This window comes from Setaria italica, chromosome IV (assembly GCF_000263155.2).
Source record: "Setaria italica strain Yugu1 chromosome IV, Setaria_italica_v2.0, whole genome shotgun sequence".
Classification (NCBI taxonomy): Eukaryota; Viridiplantae; Streptophyta; class Magnoliopsida; order Poales; family Poaceae; genus Setaria; species Setaria italica.
In genome coordinates this window covers 37,529,884-37,552,344 of record NC_028453.1, presented here as the reverse complement: position 1 = coordinate 37,552,344, position 22,461 = coordinate 37,529,884, and the positions used below count along the sequence as shown (strand labels likewise).

At 42.1% G+C, this 22,461-nt stretch overlaps 2 protein-coding genes across 5 annotated transcripts; one reads left to right on the top strand and one right to left on the bottom strand.

The window, feature by feature from the left end:
- Window positions 1-267: 267 nt before the first annotated feature.
- LOC101758109 (beta-glucosidase 25) lies at window positions 268-4,903 on the bottom strand. Of its 4 annotated transcripts, none has more exons than XM_012845073.2 (14): window positions 3,779-4,903; window positions 3,580-3,661; window positions 3,436-3,502; window positions 3,289-3,347; window positions 2,620-2,706; window positions 2,482-2,553; window positions 2,295-2,382; window positions 1,922-2,177; window positions 1,723-1,838; window positions 1,380-1,603; window positions 1,259-1,290; window positions 1,056-1,158; window positions 860-968; window positions 268-753 (listed from the first exon to the last, which is right to left on the bottom strand). In XM_012845073.2, exons 5-14 carry the CDS (start codon window positions 2,648-2,650, stop codon window positions 567-569), a joined length of 1,218 nt encoding a protein of 405 aa, XP_012700527.1. In that variant the 5' UTR covers window positions 2,651-2,706; window positions 3,289-3,347; window positions 3,436-3,502; window positions 3,580-3,661; window positions 3,779-4,903; the 3' UTR covers window positions 268-566. The 4 variants fall into 4 exon arrangements, with proteins under 4 accessions (XP_012700527.1, XP_012700526.1, XP_004966274.1 ...); XM_012845072.3 differs by having other exon boundaries at window positions 2,631-2,706; window positions 3,779-4,901; XM_004966217.2 differs by lacking the exon at window positions 3,779-4,903 and having other exon boundaries at window positions 2,631-2,706; window positions 3,580-3,736.
- Window positions 4,904-10,075: 5,172 nt separating this feature from the next.
- On the top strand, window positions 10,076-12,395 carry LOC101758521 (50S ribosomal protein L24, chloroplastic). The gene is made up of 4 exons (XM_004966218.2): window positions 10,076-10,308; window positions 11,492-11,530; window positions 11,609-11,836; window positions 11,972-12,395. The coding sequence occupies exons 1-4, from the start codon at window positions 10,186-10,188 to the stop codon at window positions 12,152-12,154; spliced, it is 573 nt and encodes a 190-aa protein (XP_004966275.1). The 5' UTR covers window positions 10,076-10,185; the 3' UTR covers window positions 12,155-12,395.
- Window positions 12,396-22,461: the final 10,066 nt, after the last annotated feature.

Genomic DNA, 22,461 nt, shown 5'->3' with positions numbered 1-22,461 from the left:
ATGTCTCGCAGTCCTGGAGTGAAATTGCAGCGGATCTTACGTCGCCTCGAGCCGCCCCGGCATTTTACTTGCGCGCACAAAGACGGTTGTCACATGTTACCATAGTTGGTGCAGGGAATTTCAGGGGAGGACGGAAGGGGACCATTTCTGTCCGCCTGGAAGCTGCAAGCCCAACCCTGCGCCAGGCTTGGTGCCCTGAAAACCAAGCTGTTCAACTGAAGGGTCTTATTACAGAATTTCGCTGTCTCAGCATTTGCACAGAGAGAATGGAGAAATGGTAGCACTAGCAGGCTGCATTAACATAGAGGATGCAGTGTTTGGGCACTGCAATTCACATTCTTGTTGATCTGTGTAGTACATATCAATGCAGAACAAGCAGAGCGGTACATTCAACAGCGTTCGTTGAAGGTCGCGCAAATGGTAGTTACATACATCGAGAAATAATCACAACCTACACCTAAGGCATGTATGTACGCATGTACAAATGGCAGTTGTGCTATGTACACCTAACTAATGGCAATCGTAGAATCTCACTGTTAGTCAGGCTTCAGCTTACTCCAGATTATCTAAATTATAGCCGTCTCCTGGGCTAAGAACCGGCTGAACCACTCGACAGATGCCTTGGGAATCCTCGTCAGGTTGTTGTTGTAGTCGATGTAGTAGAGACCAAACCTCACCGTGTACCCAGAGTTCCACTCCCAGTTATCGAGCAGCGACCATACGAAGTAGCCATGGACGTTGCAGCCTTCCTTCCTGCAGCGATTCAGATCCAGCAGTTGTTGAGTGCCGATGGTCATGTAGACAGGACAGTGTGTTGGCTGTTACAGTCAGATGTAAGCGCATAGAAGTGGAACTTCACCTTATAGCATCTAGGAGGTTCGACATGTAGTCGTTGTGGTACCGTATCCTTTTATCATCCTGCAGAACATCCTCTAATCTCGAAAATGGGAGGTTTGCGTCATCCATGCCTGACATATAAACACCTGTTATGTTACGGAATTTCTCCGAGGCAGAAACTCTTATCAGCTGTTGGTATAATCTTTTCAGCTACTTACCGTTTTCAGTGACGATCACAGGTGGATTTCCATACTTTTCTTTGATGTGCTTCATCAGTTTGAACATACCCCAGGGAACTATGTGCAGCCATCTTGATGCTGCCTGGAAGTTGATAAACATAGTTGCCAATCAAACATTTGATGATTAGAAGATGAAAACTAGAAGCATAACAAGTCTGAAGAAACTGCTGAGGAAATCCTACCGTTTCTCCTATTCTCTTTCCATGCCTGTACGCTGTCATAGTGAACACAAAGATGAATTCAGTAGTACTGAAAATAGGCAAAAAAAAAAAGGTATCGAATCACTTCGTTTAACAGACTAACCAGTTGGTATGGTCGCAGAATCAGTTGAAGCATCATTCATTACAAGTTTTCTGATTTGCATTCTGTCGTTCCTAACATACAATGTGGTATAGTGGTTTATGCCCACAAAATCTAGCGAACCCGATACTAACTTCGAAGCCTGAGTTGAAAACTGAGGCAGCCTATCGCCTGCAAGTTTCTGCATAGAAGGAGGATAGTGGCCAAACATTAAGGGATCCAGGAACCTGTATTCACACTTGCAAAAAATCATAATTAATATTATGAACAACAACTATGTACTGCAATTACATAGGAATTGAATGGATGTGGTTATATCAAGATGGTGGTAGATCAGATGTATCACCATCCAAGCTCAAAGTCCATTGCTCGTGCTGCTGCCTGTGTGTCCTCATCGACATCTGTCCATGGTTCATACCATTTTGAATCAAGCGCGATTCCAATGAGACCTCCTTGTTCATTCTGCAATACATACGAAGTCATCCATGTTTTTTTACTACTAGATACATCTCTTGGATATGTGTTATACTGTTATAGTAAATTACCTTGAAATGCTGCTTGTAAGTATGAAAAGCACCAGCATGTGCTAAGAGGATGTTGTGAGCTACAATGTATGGTTCAGTTGATGATTTACCATCCCTGCAGAACATGTGAGACAGAATGGAACATCTCCCAGGTGCTTGAATACCAAGGTCATAGCCTTCAATCGCAAAATTATGGGGCTCGTTAAAAGTGATCCAGTGTTTCACTCTATCTCCAAATTCCTTGAAGCAAGTAGAGGCATAGTGAACAAAATCATCCCTGCATAATTTAGCTGCCGAACATCAACAAGGCCACTTTTCCTGAATTTAGTTTGACGCTATATATATGGTGTAAGCAATGGTTTCCTTAAAAAGAAGATATAATAGTATTGCTTACACGATTTGGGAGTTTAACCATCCACCATATCTGTCTTCTAGTGCTTGCGGAAGGTCCCAGTGAAAGAGTGTTACATATGGTTGCATACCTGATCCACAAATATAGAGAAAGCCAAAGAAGTACAGTCACAAACTGATGGTTGGCACCGATTCACATTTAACGTACTGGAATTTAGAAGAATTATTACCTTTGTCTAATACAGCATCTATGAGGCTGTTATAGTAATTCAATCCTTCTTCATTAGGTTCACCAGTCCCATCTAGCGAGAAAAAACTACTTAGTACTTGGTGGAAACAGAAAAACAACATGTTTTCAAAGAACTTACTTACTACATACTTGGAAAGATACGTGACCATGAGATAGAGAACCGGTACGCATCCATGCCAATGTCCTTCATCAAGTCCACATCTTCCTGCCAGTCAGTGTTAGGTTTGTCATTTCTGGATATTATTTCAATGTAACCGATATTCTTGTTCAGTTAACAAACTAGCCATAGAAGTTAACCTAATTTGAGAAAAAATAGTAAAAATCTTGATCTCTGAAAACATTCTTGTTGATACAAATGGCACCTCATATTCAGGAAAACATCTTCTCACTATTCTATTTTTGGCAGCAGCATGCCAGAGAAGTGGACTAGCAGTTATTATATTTTGTGTGTTTGGTAAACTAATGCCAACACACGAGAAAGAGGAGCAATTACTGGAGGAAGATGAAGCAAGGATAATTATGTCAAATAATTCTTAAATAGAATGATTCTTACAGACACGAAAGGAACAAGAAAATGCATACACGATTTCGATTTTTCCAAATTAAAATTGCCAGAAGATGGCCAGATGAAAGGCAGGCAAGTTTTCATACAAATGCCAAGAATCATGTATGAAGGGATTTTTTATGCTTTGAAAAACAGAAATTTCCAGTTTTCATGGAACAATTGAATGAATTAAACTAAACAGAATCAAATAACAAAGAAATATCCCAATCATTGCCACCTTACCTTGTAACGATGGTAGTGATCAACAGCAACATCTGCATTGCTGAAATCTATCACCCGTCCTGCAAAAAATATGCTCTGGAGTCACAACACTGGACAGAGTTAGCACCTCATTACTGCACTTTTTGTAACAAATCCTCATTATCACACCAGGTCGTCTTGTGAGAGTATCCCATATTGTAGGTCCACGTTGACCCTCGTTGACAGCGCCTTCATACTGGTAACATATTGACCAGAATCAGACATCAAACTAAGAGTACATCGGTTGAAACCAAAGAGATCGCAGCTATGAACCTGGTAAGCTGAAGAAGCAGTGCCAAAGACAAAACCTGGAGGGAAGTCTGCTCTCCGTAGAGCTTCAGCACAAGTAGTGAAGCTGATAAGGATATGAACCAGTGTCAGAACACCCATGGCGTTTCCCCCAGTTTGTTGCACTAACTAATAGTGTCCTTACTCTAAGAGAGGTACTAGATATATATATATATATATAAACCTTGTTCAGTTGGTGAAGCGTGGGAAGCAACTGAAGGCTGAGCTTCACTTGTCTTGGAAGCCCTTTCAAGTTTCAACGTGCGTCTCTACTAAGTAACTCTTGTGGAGGACACAGGGTGCAAAATCTCTATCACATTGGAAATTTAATCAACAAGTGAAGGGATGACATGTCCAGCTCCGAAAACCTGCAAAAAAGGTCCACATCTGAAGTGCCGCAAGCAGGTAGAGCTTTGCTTGGGTGCAAGAATTTCAGACAGATTGGGGATTGCACAGCACTCCAGCATTCATGGTCATGCATAATATCTGTACCCGTAGTATCTTAAAAAGTTACAGTTAGAGAGGATAACTAAGCCCTTATCATTCAGTCAAATGAATTGAAGGCCTTATTATCAGATGGACATTTTCTTTTCTTACAAAAAGATCATCACAGGGCAAAGTATCAATCATAATTCTTATTATGGGCATGAGGAACAGATATCTACGACAATGAAACTATGGCAATTATCCTGAAAATATACCCCTTTCCTTATCCATTTCGTTTGGTAGTGCCACATTAAAACAAAACCCTGTGTCATGATTTGCATCGTGACCTCAACATGTGTGGTGAATAGAAAAGGAGAAAGAGAAAAGAAATACAAGATTCTTAACCAGATAAGCGACAATCTGTGCCGAGAGATTTGCATAGTCACACGCTTTATCCCATGGGGGAACACTAATGGTTTGCTTGCACGGCAGGACCATTTCTGGACTCAATTTAATATCCCGATGGTAGTTAGATGAAAGGGATAGGACTATAGGAGCGATTTGGTGATAGTGATCCAGAAGGCAGCTTGGACAGGCCCAACTGCCCAGATATGTATATTGCACGTGTTGTCTAAGCGATCTGTCACGGATATACTATGATTCAATCATTTAGGACAAGCACATATCTCGGAGAAATGAGAAGTCAAAGGAACAGGTAATTGACCTTGAGTGGTCAAACCTAGGTTAGTTTGCAAAATATACCCAATAATGTCTCCAACGTTGGATAAAGCATCCAACTTGCACCATGAATCGCACTAGAGAAATCCGACTGACATCATCTCAAAAAGAAGGAATTCGATTGACATCATCTCAAAAAGAAGGAATTCCATTGACATTTCACCCTCCCCTCGGTGTCGAATGGGTCCTGGAGCTGCAAAAAGTGCAAAGCATTGATGTCACCGCCATCCACCCACAGTCCCACACCCACCCTACCCTCCACCGCCCAAAACTATCGCTGTAACTAGAACGCCCTTCCTATTTTTTACACAGCAAAAATGTGAAAAATCATGCGGGATTGCAACGTCCCCATCTTCCCCACCCGGCGCCTCATGCTTAGGCGCAGCAGCGGCATCGGCAGCTCATCAGTTTCAAAGATTCAGCTGGAGTGGAGTAGACACTAGACAATAGAGTGGAGTAGGGGGTTCGCTTGCCTCGGCAACCGTCGCGTGGTTTGCGCGCCTCGGCGCTCGCATGGAGGATCTGGAGGCGGACACGCCTCTCCTGGGTAAGCATCTTGCGTGGGCTCGCGTGGCGTGCGAGGAGAGGAGACCGCCGCCGACCCCGTCCTATGCAGTGATGCTGACGGCTGACGCGGATGCGTGTGCGGCGTGGCGGAGTGCGTAGCTCGATGGAGACGACGACTTCTCTTACGCCGAGGGGAGATGGTGGCGACCCTTCCGGAACATGTTTAAGCAGATGAACTATAAAGCCCAATACGAGTACAGTAAGCCCACGTATGTATGCTGAGCGCCTGCTTTAGCCATATAATTCTATTCCGTTCCATTACATTGCGGGATGTTAGACTGCATCGCGAGAAGAGTGAAGGATGAAGGATGTCTTCGTACCCGTCAACCTACCGAAGGATATTCCAAACTAGTAGATTGGTTGGTGGGTGGTCATCGAATCTGAAACTTGATGGTAAAAGTGAGGACACGAGACATGGATTTATACAGGTTCGGACCACCAGAGTAGCGTAATACTTTACATCCTATTTGAGGTTTGTATATCGTGCCCTGCGCTTGGTGTTGTGTAGCTTGTTGGTTATTGATGATGGTTCTTCCGATCTAGATACCCATGTCTTACTTTATATACTTCAAGGGTGGAAATAATAGTCGGTTACAAGGTAGGAGTTCTAGTATGATTACAGGGTATGAGTTATAGTAAGATTACAGTAGAATCTTAGTAGGAGTTCGGCTTCTTCCTTCCTTGCGAGTATTAGGGATCTATCCCCGATGAGCTCCCGAGCGTTTCATAGTCGAATGTGCAGCCTTCGAGTATTTTTCATATCCTCGCCGAGTAGTTTAGTGCTCCTTGAGTACTTTGTCTAGCTGAATCTTCGAAGTTCCTCAAAACTACCATGAGGCTATAACGTGATCGAGCCCTGGATCATATTGATTTTGTAATATTCATCTTTGGAATGTGATATGGAGGACGGTGAAAGTTGCACTCCATATAGAGTAGCCCCGAACCTTAGGTTGAATCGAAGAATCAGGCTAAGGGTCGATAAAATCTTGAATCCTCTTTCTTCGTCTTGAAAAAAATCAATTGCTGGGTGTAGCTTATCAACCCCGAGCCTTGGAATGATTAAATAATCAATCCAAGGATCTTAGCGAGCTTGGTCTTCACGCAAGTCATCATTCGAGTAGTTTTATGGCGTAGAGCCCCCGAGCTTATAAGCCAGGTGAGCTGTAGGAGCCTCATCGAGTAGTTATTTGGCGCTTAGTCCCCCCTCTCCCCAGCTTGAAAGCTAGCTAAGCCATTGGAGATATTCCGAGTAGTAATTGACGCTTAGCCCTCGAGACTGGGAGCTAGCAGAGCCATTGGAGGTACGCGGAGCGTCCTGGTGAGTCGTCGCCGAAACTTGACCTGCAAAAAGATATGCATACATTATGTAGCATATCGGTAGAATTTTAAAGATACTACCAAAATTTATTCAGTGATGAATGTAAATGTTGTGCGTCATGCTCTTGTTTCGATCATATTTCTCCTGAGTAGTTAGCCTGTTACGTTTAGACTCTCAGTCCTTGTTTAGCTATTTCCACTGCGTGTGAGATCTTTGTCTCGTGTACGCGTATTGGCACTGCTGCTATGCGTTTGAGATCTTTGTCTCGTCTACGCGTCCTAGCGTTTAGGCATGACAGAAAATCCGAGACTTTCACGGATGAAGGCGTGTTCTGCTCAAAGATATTAGCAACCATTAAGAAAAAGACATTGAAAATAAGTAGTCGATATTGCGACAAAAAGAGAGCGCGATTGCACTTAAACTAGTCATTGAGACTTTTCTGCCTTTTGGCAAGAAAAGCGTGTGTTACCGCCCAAAGAATTGGTGCATCCATAGGTTGTAGCCACTGTGAGCCTCCAGCACTAAGTGCATCAAACCTATGGTCATAGCCTCCGTAATTCGATGTACCAAGCCCGTAGCGGAGTCTCCGAAATTCAGTGCACCAAACCCATGGCTATAGCCTCTGTAATTCATTGTGCCAAGCCCGTGGTTGTCGGTCAACATACCCTAGGAGTAGTCGGCGATGTGTAGCTCTGGAGGGTAATTCCCATTGAGAGGCGTACACAAATAAGTAGTCAGCGCATTGGCCAACCATGCTGAAAACAAGCCAAAGAAAAAATTAATTATTAAAAAAGTGACTTAGCTTGATTCGTGTATAATTATCGATGAAGCTGTGGCGGTCGTCGATGAAGCTGCGATGGTTGTTGATGAAGCTAACTAGTCGGAGTCGATTCTGACTAGTTGTCAACGGTGTGAGGTCCGCCCCCGACTAGTTTTATAGTCGAGATGAGTAGTTGAGGTAGTCGTCGCGGGTTGCCGAGCGCCCTTGCGAAGTTGAAGTAGTCGTCGGTGAGTTGATGCGACCGGACATTGGTGTAGTAAAGCTCGTGTACATCTTTTGTGTATGTTGAGTGAATATCTTGGAATCTTGCGGTGCTCTTCCATGTGCGTGTAGCACAAACCAAATTGAATTTTGTACGTCTTCCATGTGCGTGTAGCACAAACCAAATTGAATTTGTGCCATACAAACAGGAGCAGCAGCTGGACGCTCTATTCCATCTCGGTGTACATGCTAACACTTAATTCCGCTTCCTGTATTTGGACGTTAGCAGTGTGCGGTGCCACAACTTTTGAAGATGGATGGATTCGTTGCAAAGTGTTGCTATTCTGCGATGGACTTCGATTCGGAATCAACGAGTCTCGGATTGCCTTGTTGCCGTGCCTCTGCCTTAATCTGGAACAACACGTAGAGACTTCTTTGCAGATTCGATGAGTCCCGGTGATACCAATGACGTGTGCCGACTTGCTCTCGCACTCGACGACTTCCGGAGGCAACAACGACTTTTGGCTTTGATGATGAGGTCCTTCAAGCTCGTCCGATGATCTCGACAATCACCCTACCTAACGCGCCAAATGTCAGTGTTTCATACCCGGCAACCTACCAAGGGTATCTCGAGGTAGTATATTGGTTGGTGGGGGATCGTCGGACCTGGAACTTGATGGTAAAAGCGAGGACATAAGATACAGATTTATACAGGTTCGGGCTGCTAGAGTAGCGTAATACCGTATGTCCTGTTTGGGGTTTGTATATTGCGCCCTGCACTTGGATGTTGTGTAGCCTGATTGTTGGCTATTGATGATGGTTCTTCCGATCTAGATACCCCTGTCCTCCTTTATATACTTCAGGGGTGGGATTACTAGTCGATTACAAGGTAGGAGTTCTAGTAGGATTACAGGGTATGAGTCCTAGTAGGATTACAGTGGAATCCTAGTAGGACTCCGATTTCTTCCTTGCGGGTACTGGGGTCTATCCCCGACAAAGGGCTAAGTGACTTTGACTTTTTTTCAACAACACAGATAGTTCGGAAGTTTAATATTTTTTGTGGGGCATATGGTTTGAAGGGGGATAGTAATGGGTGGGGACTTGCAAGTTGAAATTTGAATTTTAGAAATTAAGTAATAACCGGAAAACAATATATTCTAATATTTACTTTGTATTTATCATCCGTATGATTCATATGGATGATAATAACTGGGAAATAATATTTGGTAGGAGTAAGGCAAAAAAAAATGAAAAAGGTAGAAGAAGGGGAAGGGTGTCCGGAATTATGATTTGCACAACCTAGAAAATGTGAATCTAAATTGTTGGTGAGTAAGAAATGTTGGACAAAAAAGTTGATTTAATTCTAAAATTGTTGGCGAGCCAAGAAATGTTGATTTATGTTAACAATGGTTTGCAAACATCGAAAAGTGCTGATGAGTGTCTAAAATAAATTAAAGAAAAATATTTGGAAAAATGTTGGTCACTCCTAAGAAAAATGTTGGTAAGTGGTCATCCTCCGAAAAAATTGTTGGCGATACTGTAAAAATAGTTAGAAAACATGTTGGTGTTTGGACAAAAAGGTTGGACGAACATCAATAAATGTTGTATGCTTGTCAAAAAAATATTGGTCATCATTGGGAAAATGTTGGAGAGTGTGAAAAATGTTGGCCAAACATTTTAAGAATATATTGGTATATGTTAAAAAATATTAGCAACCATCAATAAATATTGAACTATGTAAAGGAAATGTTGGTCTATCAAGAAAAAAATGTTGGTTAAGGTAAAATAAATTGTTGATCAATATCATGAAATGGTACTATATGTCCGCAATAAGTTAGTCTATGTCAATGAAATGAAACAATGGTGAATATCTAAAAAATAAGTTAAAAAACTTTTGCAACTTTTTTACATGCACCAAATTTTTTTACATTCACCAATATTTTTTAGCTCAACATTTTTTTTGATATTCACCAACATTTTTAAGTAAAAAAAATATTGAGACAGTTCATATAAAATGTTGATTTTTAAAAATACGACAAAATATGGTGATATTGGATCTCATTTTGTAGTATTAATTCCAACAAATACCATGGTTCAAACATGGTTCAAACGGATTTTAAATTGGAGGCACGGCCCACCCACCTCCTCCCACGTAGTGACATATAGCTGGCCACCTGCTGGCGCACATGCAGCTGCGCATATGCTCCGTCTCCTCCTCGGTTCCAAATTAATCTGAGTTATCCGAATAACGTTGCACGAATCTCAAATAGTAGAAGATACGTAGACTAAATTCTTCAGGAAGATGGATAGAATTCCCGGGGGATGGCGAGAAAATTCATGGGCCTTACTGGATGGATAAAAAGGCCTCTTTTAGGCCCATCTTCGCCTTATCTAAGGCCTGGCCCGTTTAGTGTCGAGGCCCATGTATAAAGCAACCCACCAGCAGCGTCAGAAGATAGAACAGCGTGTGTTATCCTGTCCGGGGGAACTCGAAGAAGGCGTTCGTTATCCTCTGCGGTTTGGGGGTGGGCGAGTCCAGTGAGAGAGGAGGACGGCGAGGATGGCTGGGATGGCGGCGCTGCAGGGCGCCATGGCGTCGCTCTCCGTCTCCGCGCCCGGCGCGGCGAGCACCAGCAGCTTCTGGGGCAACCGGCTCGCCACCCATTCCGCACCGCAGCCTGGGGTTTGTTGCTGCCTCCTAATTCCGTTCCGTTCTTCTGCCCTAGCGTTTTGTTAAATCCGTAGCCGTGTAGCAATGCAAAGCGCAATTGGAGAAATTTGTTCTTGGGATGTTCCAAGCATACAGTGTGATTTGGAGGTTTAGAGCTCGTCTATTGCATTGAAATGTAAAGTTAGCAGTATTTATTTTGTTCATTGTGCATTTCAAGGTTGGCAAACCAAGCTTACCACTTTACCAGTATATTTAAATTTAGACCACGGGCCTTATTGAATTTTACTTTTGCTTCCTTTTTTATGTATGTATATGCTGAAATGGTAAAGTTTGAATAGACCAAACAGATTAAACGATTGAGATTAATTTAAATAAGAAAAAAAGTTCCTTTGTTGCTGGTACTCAGGCACCGTCCTTCTTTTTTCATATACAACTGTATGTGCGTTTTTACTGCTAATATAGAGTATGCTATGTTGGATGGGGTAAAGATTATTTGAACACCCTGGATTTAGCATGTCAACTGTGGAAATTATTATTTTTAACCACCTCAACTGAGGAAACTATATTGTCTTCGATGGGCCATTGTTTCAGTTGATATATTTATTGCCTGAATTGTTTTGTTGTGCTGAAATATACTTAGGATTGAGGGCAGTACTTTTCATGTTTGCTTCTTGTATTTTCTTGTAAGCGATGTGACATTGATTGGCTTTCTTTCTCACATCATGCCCCGCATCACATATGACTGACCAGAAACTAATTGGGCACCAAACAGTGTGTTATGAGCATAGTGCTGATTGAGTGATTGTATTTGTGCCTTCTTTTCTAAATTATCTTCAGTATGTCTTACCTATTGAAATCTGCTTGCACCCGGGAAATTCCCAACTGATAAAAAATGGACGAGGATAAACCTTTCTCTTTACTAGGAAAAACAAACGAAGATTAATTATATAATGATGCTAAGTAATCACTGTTGAAGGAAGTGATAGAACTACTGTATTTTAAGTGGTAGCTCATACTGAAATTTACTCAAAGAAATATGCATAAAGAGCAGCCCAGAATCATGAAGCACGACCACTATGTTTGATTCATGCCATGTCTGAAAAGCATCTGATCAGTATCTCCTTTATTTGAAATGAAATATTATGTTATTTTACTCTGAAGTTCTGACAAGCTGTTTAATATGTTCAATATGCAGATAAGGTTTATGGTCAAGATATGCCCGATTGAAATGAGAGTGAGTAAAAAAAATAGTCCAATTATCTGATGTTTTTTGTCCATTGTTAAATGCCTAAATTTTTGCTTTCGGCTGCAGCTTAAGAGATGGGAGCGAAAGAAATGTAAACCGAACAGCCTTCCTGTGCTGCACAAGATGCATGTTAGGATTGGGGATACAGTACAAGTCATTGCAGGCCGTGAGAAAGGTAAGGTTGGAGAAGTTACACGCCTTTTCAAGCACAACAGCACTGTGATCGTGAAGGACCTGAACTTGAAGTCAAAGCACAAGAAAGGCACAGAGGATGAACCGGGTGAAATCGTCATGGTCAGCAAATATTTCTATCGAGCGTCTTTTGGGCCTCCTGTTATGTGTTGCATAGTTGCATATGTTTATTTCAAGACTATAGTTTTAGGTGCCTGATAGCTATCTCCTGATTAGACTTAAATTTCTTTTGACCAGATTGAGGGCCCAATTCATAGCTCAAATGTGATGCTCTACTCGAAGGAGAAGAATGTGACAAGCAGGGTTGGCCACAAATTCCTCGAGGACGGGACCAAGGTCCGGTACCTGGTCAAGACTGGGGAAGTAATCGATAGCGTCGAAAAATGGGTAAAGGTGTTTAAGGAAGGAAATTCGGAGTAACCATGTTGGCATGAAAAGCCTGCACATGCTCTGAACCTTGCATGCCGAAATGAGTCTACTTATTCCTCTGTGTTGTTGCTCCCATCCTTTAGCTCCAGGTTGTTTTGTTTGTAAATTATACAGCTGTCACAAATTTTTGTAACACAATACATGCTCACCTTGTTTCATCAGCCAGAACTGCTCTCTCTCGTGTACCATCATTTTCTTGTGCGTAAGATATTATAATGCAATTTTTCAAAGTTCAGTGTTGTCAGTTGCCATCATCAGTAGCAGCGACACAAACACTAGCAATCAAGATCACATTTTCTGACGATGAGTATACAGAGCTTCTCCGGAGGAGATCGTCAATGAGAATATGAGATACCAGGAAGAGCCACTACTGTAAACTGGTAGGCGTCATCGCATTGTACAACAACATAGTTGATTAAATCGATCTGAACGCATACTTTCGAGAAGTTTTGCTGAAATGTCGAACATTGAAAAAAAAATAGAAGTTTTCCCAAACGAGTTGAACAACAAAAAGAAGCTTACTTGTACAAGCTGTCCGTAAAAGTTATCTAAAAAACTGTCCGTAAAAGCTTATAGAAATAGAAGTTTGCGTCCGCATGCCCATTCATAAAGAATTGCTTATATCAATTGAGTCGCCCGTCCAAGATGTTTCCATCGTTCTTGAAGGCTCGATGCCTTCGCTCTAAAAGTCTGGTGAAATCGACGACGCGGCGTCGCGGGCAGAGTAGTGGGCCGCCGAGTAAGCCCGCAAACTTGTTTAACCCCGCCGTGTCCGTTTACAGGCCTAATCTGGGCCCAACACTCCCCATCTCCTCTTCTTCCACGAATACTCCCCCGCTTTTCCCGTCGTTGCAGGCGCGTAGACTTGTGGTTCGTAAGAGCATCTCTTGCGGTTTGTGGACTCTTTGGTTCGTTTGAGCTTTCCCTAATTCTCAATCCAACTATCGTATTGATTGGTTAAAAATTAGTACTCTAGTAAAGTCCTTTTACTTTTATTTTTTTTAAATAATTATTGGAGATAATCCAACAATTCACTCCAACTCTCCCTGAATAAAGGAGGAGTTGTGACTCTCCCAATGCGAAAGTGGATGAGATGAGAATATTGGAAGACTGCAAAAATAACTCTCCAATCCCTCGCACACACTGTTACACTCTCTCTCTTCCGAGTCTGACCTTGTCCACAGTGGCAGAATCTGCCCCATTTGCAATCTCTGGTTCTTGAATAGTTTCATCTTTCTTGTACGAGTAAATCATCATTCTCTGATAAAATTCTGCTCAATTTGCTATATCTTGTTCTCTTGAGGCTTTTTCACCATTTATTAACCGCGTCATCTTTATTCAGATATGCAGGCATTTTGCTATATATCCAGATGGTATAGATATAAATAGGATGATCCTCCAACATCCAATTCCTTGAGATCAAGAGGAAGCCATATCCTTGATTGAACAAACAAGTTTATAGTGGATTAGTTCATGTGCTTTCATTGTCATCAAATATGTAAAAATTCATAAAATCATGGCTACTTCGTTTTTACATGCATCTGGAGTAGACAGTAACGCTTTCGGTCTCCAACCCTGACTGAAGAAAAAATGGTTTCAGTCTCCAATCCGTGATTCAACCAAGGCAACATGGTTTTTGCGTGTATCTGAAATCAGCACATGGTTTCATTGTCACTAAAGATAATTCATTTTCTTTCCTTTTGCCCTCCAGAAAGTTTTCAGTTTGCAAATACCCATCCTAATGTGAAATTTGTTGCATTGGCGGGATGCATTCTTTGAGTAGGTTCAGGCACAAAGCATTTAACTAAGGGCCCGTTTGTTTGCCAGGAATTGAATCTCATTCTAGGAATGAAATTCTAGTAATTAGATTCAATAGGAATTGAATCACTGAGAATCTGATTCATTTCAATTATCTTGTTTGGATGCACGTGGAAACTCATTCTTAGAATTAGATTCCAAATATTGTTTGGTTAATTAGAAATTCAAATGGAACTCCACAGTCCACACCATGACACCACAGTCCATAGCAACGAACCGAGGGAGATCTGGACCCAATTCTAGTCCTGCAACTGAACGGCCGAGTACAGCTAAAACTTTGAAACCACCATTGAAAATGCAGGAAAGAGCCAAAGACTACTCTTTCACAGTTTCAGCACCAAGGCATAATTTGAACCTAGACAGTGGAGGGTACATTAGAGATTATGAGAGACATATTATCTTAACAATGCAAGCAATACAGACATAGTATCTAAACTTTCATATAGTTGAAGCCACATATTATGATGAACTAGTTTCTTCACTTGTTGAGCTGTTTTAGAAGCCACCTCTTCCTCATCTTCTCCGGAAGCGCCAACAAAGACTCGTACTTGCGCGTATCACCGGTCAGGATATCAAATAGGTCCAACAAAGTGTCTTCATCCAATCCTTGTACCTCATTCAGTGTGTTTAGAATTTCTTTTGATGTTGGGCCTTTAGGAGCTTCCTCCTTTAGTGCTTCAGGGAACTTGTCCAGTTTTTCAGCCATCATAGAGGTAAAAGAGTCGCCTGACCGTTGCCTCTTTAAACTTCCTGAAGTTGCCGATGATGTGGGCTCTTTGTTACTAAGATCTTCCTTACTCATGTCTTTTGAGCTCTCAGCTGCAGTCTTTGCCGCTTCACCGGTAGCATGGTCTTTGCAAAACACCAAACTAATGGAATCCCAGTACAAGACAGTCTTGTGCCTGTACCCAATAGCTTCTTTGTTTTTCTACAGAAAATAAATATTGTACTTGGTTAGAAAACAAGTGTATCACAAAAATTAAAGGACCAGCAATAATGATACTATCAGGTAACAGAAACAACTTGTATTAGGAGGCCAGCATTACTAGTGAAGCAAATAAAGAATTATGCTGAATGCAAACAGCAATACTAACAAAATTAGGCTGACAGATACAAGCAAAACATGTACAGCTGAAACATGAAGGTCACTTGCAAGCTACACACAGGCATGGGCGCACGGCCATACTTTCAAGTAGCAGCTATCTCTGTTCCATGCTGGTGCTGCGACCTCAAGCTGGGTGCACGTTGCAACACAATGGTCTACGAACAGGCCTCTGTATGTGATGTCAACTTGAGCACAATCACATGTTTAGAGCAACATAGGCTGTATTGAACACAAGCAGAAAACTGTACATTTCTAGCCATATGCCTAAACAAATACCGGTAACAACATGTAGGTGCATTGCAAAGCTACCTGTAATGGGGTATTCATTCATAAATAAAGCAAACACCACACAGCTACCTCTTCCTTTTCTACTACTACAAAGCAACTAGGAGAACACCAGTGGCACTGCAGTTAAATACCATGGCTGAAACATATGCTAGCTCATCAGGGGTGTTGGCAAGCAAAAAACACCACTCCAAAAACAGAGCCAAATCAAATAGACATGCATCAATTTCTTTAACACAATCAAATCACATAGCCCTGAATATTATGCACAACAAATCGATATCACAAACCCTGACTGCATCACCATTAGGCTGACAGTTGTATTTTATGAATTATCACAATTGTGTAAGCTGGTAGCTAGAGAATCACCATTCACTTCTAAAACATGCATACACTGTTCACATTTAAAGTTGGGGCTGGGTTAATGAATCATCATTGGTACTTCGTAGCAACATAGCCATGAGTTACACAGGGTTTGTCAAACAGTAAACTCCATGACTAGAAAACTAGACAATAGAATAGTATTGCATACAACAATAAATAGTGGTATGAGAGAATACCATGACATATAACAATAAACAGTGGTATGAGAGAACAGTACTACATATAACAATGTTATATAACAATAAACAGCAAACTCCATGACATTAAATAGTGGTATGAGAGAACACAACTTACAACTGCATATAACAATAATAAATACGATTGAAACTTACCGCCACATATTCTTCCCATACAGAATCACTATCAACAGATACTTTATTTTTGTTCCAATCCCAACCAAATCCACTTGATTCCAGCATACCATTGATGATAGTGTAGTGTTTGTCAAAGGTCTTGTTCCTCGCCATGATGTTGTCTTTTGAGATATCCACATTACACTTTTCTCGGACATTACTTGATAGCAGATTTTTTAGCATTTGTTTGCGTGTAGCTACATCTCTCTCAGCCACTTCATCCGGATCAACGATATGTCTAGGTCTCTTACGCTGATACCATTGCACAATCATGCTCATGACAGCAGAAACAAATAAAGCAGCCACTCTTTTTCTCTTCTTCTTACGCATCTCTCTCATTTGCTCCATGCTTGTATTAACCAAGTCTATGTTGTTGTCAGGCATCTAAAGCACATATGCAAAAAGGAATTTTTTAATTTATCATGAAAAAGGTTCATAATTAACTAACTTAGCACCCAGCATTGGAAAAAAAATGAGGCCCATGTGCTGCAGTAACTAAAAATCAAGTAAAAAATATTCAAGTTTGTACTATGTTATGTTTGTACTTATTCAAGTTTCAGTATCTCAGTTTCAAATCAGGGGCTGCAGTCTAAGTCACTAATCAGATGTGTTTCGATTTGAAATAACAGTCCTGTATGCTCATCGATGTACTGTTAATTGCAAAACAGGGAGCAAAGGTCCAATTCAGTCTTGGTGGTGTATTCACAAATGACACATTTTTTTGCGAACCTTAAAGTCATATGTAACTCTTGAAATTTCACACAGTGGACAATTTCACTCCAGAATGAACAACTTACTCATGTACTATCGTGTGCAATTTAGAAAGAATTTGCAAACTACTGAAATTATTTGCCAGGTCATGAACCTGCCCAACCATCTAGTTCACAAGTTTAATAATCCAATCAGTGGTCCCTCAGTCTAAGTGTTGATTCTAAGGAGATAACAATTTAGTGTAATAGTTGTTGTTAACATCCTTGTAAAAAATAGCGCTTATAGATGATTGACATAAGAACCTTGGAGAATCAGCTGGGTCGTTATCCACTTCAGCATCAGTGGAGGCTTTGCAGTCTGCATACCACCTTAACCTGAGCCCTCAAAAAGAAAAGGTTCCCTCATTTTTAAGATGGTAGATGGTATTCCACCCATGACTTGTTGATTGATTGATTCAACACGGGCAGTTTAATGCAAGCCAGTCAATCATCATCATTCTACCATTTTGCTAGTCCACATCCTTATTCTTGACAGCATGTGGTGTCCCTCAGATAGGATCTGAGCTGGACCAGTATTTGCTTCTGATGTTTCTGGATAAACCACCAGTCCGGTTACTATGGGCAAAACTGGTCCTTAAAACATCCGCATTACCTATTGTGCTAATTTACCTACAAATTGGTGTCCTTATGGGAACTCTATGGTTATGGATTTTTAAATTTTAAGTGCTGTTAAAAAGAAAAGGTACTACACATTTCTTTAAATAGAACAAGACAAAACACGTAACCATGCTAGTTTTAGCTGCTTCCAATCATTTCAACCATATAGTTAGCAATTCAAGAACTCACTAAACAAGTCACCAACACATCATCCTTTCAATAATTAAGAGTCCACACCCAATCTCTAAATCACAAGTGAATTACACCACAACATGCAATCACATACAAGTGAATTATACCACAACTGTGCATTATGCAGGACCAAGATGAAGACGCCATGTTACTTGCTGCACAGTTTTGCACCTACTCATTCTCATCAATGATCCTAGAGGAAAGCAGAAACGATGTTCCAGAATTATTTAACACAGCGTAGCAGCTGGCTATTCTAACACAGGAGGAGATCTAGTCATTCAACCACTATGGCTAATCACTTATTTAACCCTAAATTATCAAGATACTATTCGAAGCACAAGAGGAGATCTGTAGAATTCAAAAGAGAACAAGGATCTGCCGAATTTTAGAGGAGAAGAGACGTTGCACGAACCCTAGATGTCGGCGAGGTAGATGGGGGCGCCTGAGGAGGAGGGGGCGGCGGAGGAGGTAGATGTCGTCTTCTTCGCAGAGGAGGGACGACGGAGGAGGTAGATGTCGCCTTCTTCGCAGAGGAGGGGTGGCGGAGGAGGTAGATGTCGCCTTCTTCGCGGAGGAGGCGACGACGGCGGAGGACGAGTCTTCGCGGCAGAGGAGAGGCTGGCGGAGGGGGCGCCGGAGGAGGAGGCGGCGGCGCGGATTCAGGGGTGACGGAGGAGGGGCTGGCGGAGGGGGCGCCGGAGGAGGAGGCGGCGGCGCGGGAGGTGGCGGCGCGGAGTCAGGGACGGTGGCACAGGGGCGAGTCGGGAGGCGTCGGGGGCAGGCGAGTGGGGGCGAGGAGTCGGGGCCTCGGGGGGAATCGGTTTCCTCATATTTTGCTCGGAATGTGGGGAAGGAAAGATGGAATCATCAGGAATCACTGTTTCCAATTCCAGAGGGAACCAAACATGGTGACCTTGGAAACTAATTCCAATTCCTGCAGATTCCAATGAAACAAACAGGCCCTAAGAAAATTTCTAAAAATATCTTAAAGCCACCCAAGACTATTCCCATGCCCATCCTTGGTCACCATGCCCAAGCTCCACCCTAGTGGTCGAAGTGAGTCTGTCGAGCAGGCTCTAACCTCCATCCACCTGATCTTGCCCGAGCTCCACCCTAGTGGTCTAAGTGAGTTCGTCGTGCAAGCTCTCTAGCTTCTACTTGATCTTGCCCAAGCTCCACCCTAATGGTCGAAGTGAGTTCGTCGCACAAGCTCTCAATCCTTTAAACCCAGCACCAACACGGCACCCCATGGGTTGCTCTGCGTAAGCCGTTTCCAAGGGAACTTGACTAGCTCCACCCGCTGTAGGGTCGAAGCCAAGCTTGTCGTGCAAGTTTCCTAGCCTTGAAATCCATTCACAACACCTAGCACCCAAATCACACTTAGGATCCAATCCAAAACCCAGCGGCCCGATCCAAACCTTGTATATCAACCAAACCTAGTCGATACACCACCAAACCAAAACCCTAGATATTGGCAAAACCCTAGCCATCATGCCGCTCAAAAATCTATTCTTAATTTCTTAAAATTATCCTAGAAATCCAACTATCCTATCCATCAATTGTTTAGAAATATTTCTAAACAATTGATAAAATATCCATCAATTATTCATGAATTATCCTTAGAAATCTGATAATTCCCAAAGCACCCATCATCCATTCTTTCTCCATTTCCTTTAGTCATATATTGATTGCTGGAAATTGATTTTTAGAATTATTTGTATGATTGCATGCTTGTTGGAGCCGGGGACACGACCAAGACCCGACCGGAAGCCAAGGATCTAGAAGGTATGAAGCTGAAGGTCCGGCCGTCTAGAAAACATATAGAACATTAGCCTGACCAGGCTCCGACGAAAAGTCGAAGATCTAGAAGATGAGAAAATGTCGATGAAGGCAAGCCCTAGCACCCACCCCTTGATCATATTTTTATCCTATGTTTTCATAGATATTAAAATCTGTCGAGATAATAATCTGACTTGCATCTCTTTATAAACCTATAGGAGCAACCCACATCTATTCTCTTTCTTTCCTTGACTTGAAGCCGCTTCTAGCAAAAAATCCCATAAATGACCTCGATCACGACTAGATCGATGATCGAGCATCATTTTAGAAGATAGAACTCCTTAGGAGTATACAAACACAATGTGTGAGTTTTTGAGATAAATCTCAAGTCTACCAACTAAAGAGTTAGAAACTGTTAAGGACAGGACAAGGACAAGGGAGTAAGGGGGCAACCTCGATAGAGAATCCTATCCCAACTATCGTACATGCATCTATGGATCCACCAGAAGGTTTGGACAGTCCTAAATATGGGGCTGGACACCGAGACACATCTGACATGAAGACTATGGTGCAGGACAGCGTAGTCTACATGGAAAGATAGAAAATAGTCGAGGATTAGAAAAATACTCGTAGTAATAAGAATAGAACTTCTTTAGTCGTATCCGACTAATATTTTTGTAACCAACCGACCTGTAACCCTGCCCCCGGCAATATAAGGTGAGGCAGGGACCCCCTCCGAGGCAATTCAATCCAACCAACCCACAGGACGTAAGGTATTACAAAATCTAGCGGCCCAAACCTGTCTAAATCGTGTGTCTGTGTTTACCTTTGAGTTCCTGATCTCGACAAGCCCCACTAACCAAAACACTACCTCGAGCACCCCCTTTAGTAGGTTGCCGGGTTTAAACACCGACACCAACAGCTTACCCCGGTTATCGGCTCGCGGGGAAGTCTTTCTAATGTAACGTGCAACCATACATGCCAAAAAGGTACAACCTTCGGGAGTGCCTATTCATGTGAAGCCTTAATCCACACCCCACCAGCGGAAGCTAGTAAACCATCCAAGGGGCCATGGTGGACAACAAGTAGACTGCAACAAGACCTGTGCATAGTCACAGGTCATAGGTTGAGGTCCAAAGGACCTGGTGGCATTGTATGCCACGTTATGATGCATATGTTTCCTAGGATAGTGTCCATATGTGGACATAGTATGACCCTTGTTTAGACCCCAGCCGTACCTATGGATGGAACTAGGTAATGTTGTCTAGAAATAGATGTTGGTGGGTATGGGTCTCGTAGGTCAGTACTACCTGAAGCTGAGGTATGGGCTGACCGAACGTATGGGTAAAGTGTACACATCTACACCAATCTGATTCATCACCACCGCACGAAGCACATCAAGGATATTCACTTCATCGTCCGTGAAAAGGTTGCCTTAGGACATGTTCGGGTTCTCCATGTTCCTTCTTCACATCAGTAAGCGGATATCATGACAAAAGGACTGTCTGCACAGTTGTACACTGATTTTAGGATCAGTCTCTGCGTTCGCCTCGCTCCCACTGCGACTGCAGGCTGGTATTAGAGTATATGTGTAGCCTAGCTCATGTATATGTATCTTGTATTTGTACATAAGCTAATTGGCTATATATATGCAAGGTCACCCCCGTGGGGTGAGAGGTGTTTTTCCCATATTCTCTACATGAAGAGATCATACATCTAAAAAAAAGTGGTGTTAGGCATGGGAGGCACTAGGACATTACAAGGAGCAATGTCAATGAGCAAATGGAGCCACGAGGAATCAGGTGGTCTCTCTGGAACAGCTGAATATGGTGTGCTTGAAAACCATGTTCGAACTACTATTATGGCTCTGCTTCTGGCTGAGCTGGTTCGACTCAGCCACCGAGTTTCTTAGGCTCGTCGAGAACAAGCTGCAAGTTTAACTAGATCAATTTGCATCGTTGTCGTGGGCGCGGCTGCAAGTTTAACTAGATCAAGTTGCATCGTTGTCGTGGGCGCGGCTGATTATAGAGTATTTTCCATGCCTTGATTAGCTAGAGCATCATCAAAGATGAAATTGTTCACTCTTGGTGTATGAAAAAAAAAATCCTCAACTATAGTATTCTCAGCCAGCGAAATCTTGACGCATGAAACAAGCTAATTTGATAGGTCTCGATGAAGAGGTCACCATCGTCTGACCGATACATATTCCTGTATAATCGAAATAATTATGAGGTAGCAACTATGTGTTAGGTAAACTATATGCTAATACAACATCTTGTGATGACTATACCATGTTGCAAGGTTGATTGAAAACTGCATTTACTGTAATCTAGCATATTGATGGTTGGTAAGGTGTTTTCACAACAAAATCAACGCAAATTTATGAAATTCATGCTAATATGGAAAGAGTGAGGGCTTGCAGTTTGAGAAAGCATACCACACCAATAACTATCACATGTTGTACAATTGTACATGCCATTATGACTTTTTACTGGCATCAATTCAATGTGCAATTGGTGTGAATTAATCAGTAGAAAATGCGGCCTGGAGAGCGGCCCTGCCTTCACCTGTACCTGTTCCAGAAACTGCGCAACACAATCCCCAACAATAAAAATAAAATATTTACCTATGTCAGTATATAATGCTAAAATTTATTGGATTTCGAAAATGCTAGATCACGACGCAACCTTTCATAAGTCAACTACGCAGGTACAGTTTGAAAAAAAGTGATCCTGTCAATTGCCAACCTAAACTTAGCAGGAATATGCAAAAGAACTGAGGACCTTGGCTGCCTTCTTATGATGATCTGATCGCATCTGCAAGCCAAGCTAGGAGGCTAGGCCTCAAGTTGCAACATCGAATCCTAATTCTCAACAGTCCTTGCGAAAATAGCTTTATACAGTTTTTGTTTCTAGAAAACGTAGATAATACATTCAGATAACACAGGATTTAAAAGGACAGAGCCATTTGAATATGAGGTTAACAACAACATTTGACTTGGGCATACACATCGAG

What these genes read in the sequence shown, in the direction of transcription:
- LOC101758109 (XM_004966217.2), bottom strand. Translation starts at nt 3,696, where the DNA reads ATGGGTGTTCTGACACTGGTTCATATCCTTATCAGCTTCACTACTTGT. An exon ending in CTTACAAGCAGCATTTCAAG is followed by an intron (nt 1,839 to 1,921) that starts GTAATTTACTAT and finishes TATGTATTGCAG; the next exon opens with AATGAACAAGGAGGTCTCAT. An exon ending in GAAAGAGAATAGGAGAAACG is followed by an intron (nt 1,159 to 1,258) that starts GTAGGATTTCCT and finishes ATCAACTTCCAG; the next exon opens with GCAGCATCAAGATGGCTGCA.
- LOC101758521 (XM_004966218.2), top strand. Translation starts at nt 10,186, where the DNA reads ATGGCTGGGATGGCGGCGCTGCAGGGCGCCATGGCGTCGCTCTCCGTC. An exon ending in ATTCCGCACCGCAGCCTGGG is followed by an intron (nt 10,309 to 11,491) that starts GTTTGTTGCTGC and finishes TTCAATATGCAG; the next exon opens with ATAAGGTTTATGGTCAAGAT. An exon ending in TATGCCCGATTGAAATGAGA is followed by an intron (nt 11,531 to 11,608) that starts GTGAGTAAAAAA and finishes TTTCGGCTGCAG; the next exon opens with CTTAAGAGATGGGAGCGAAA.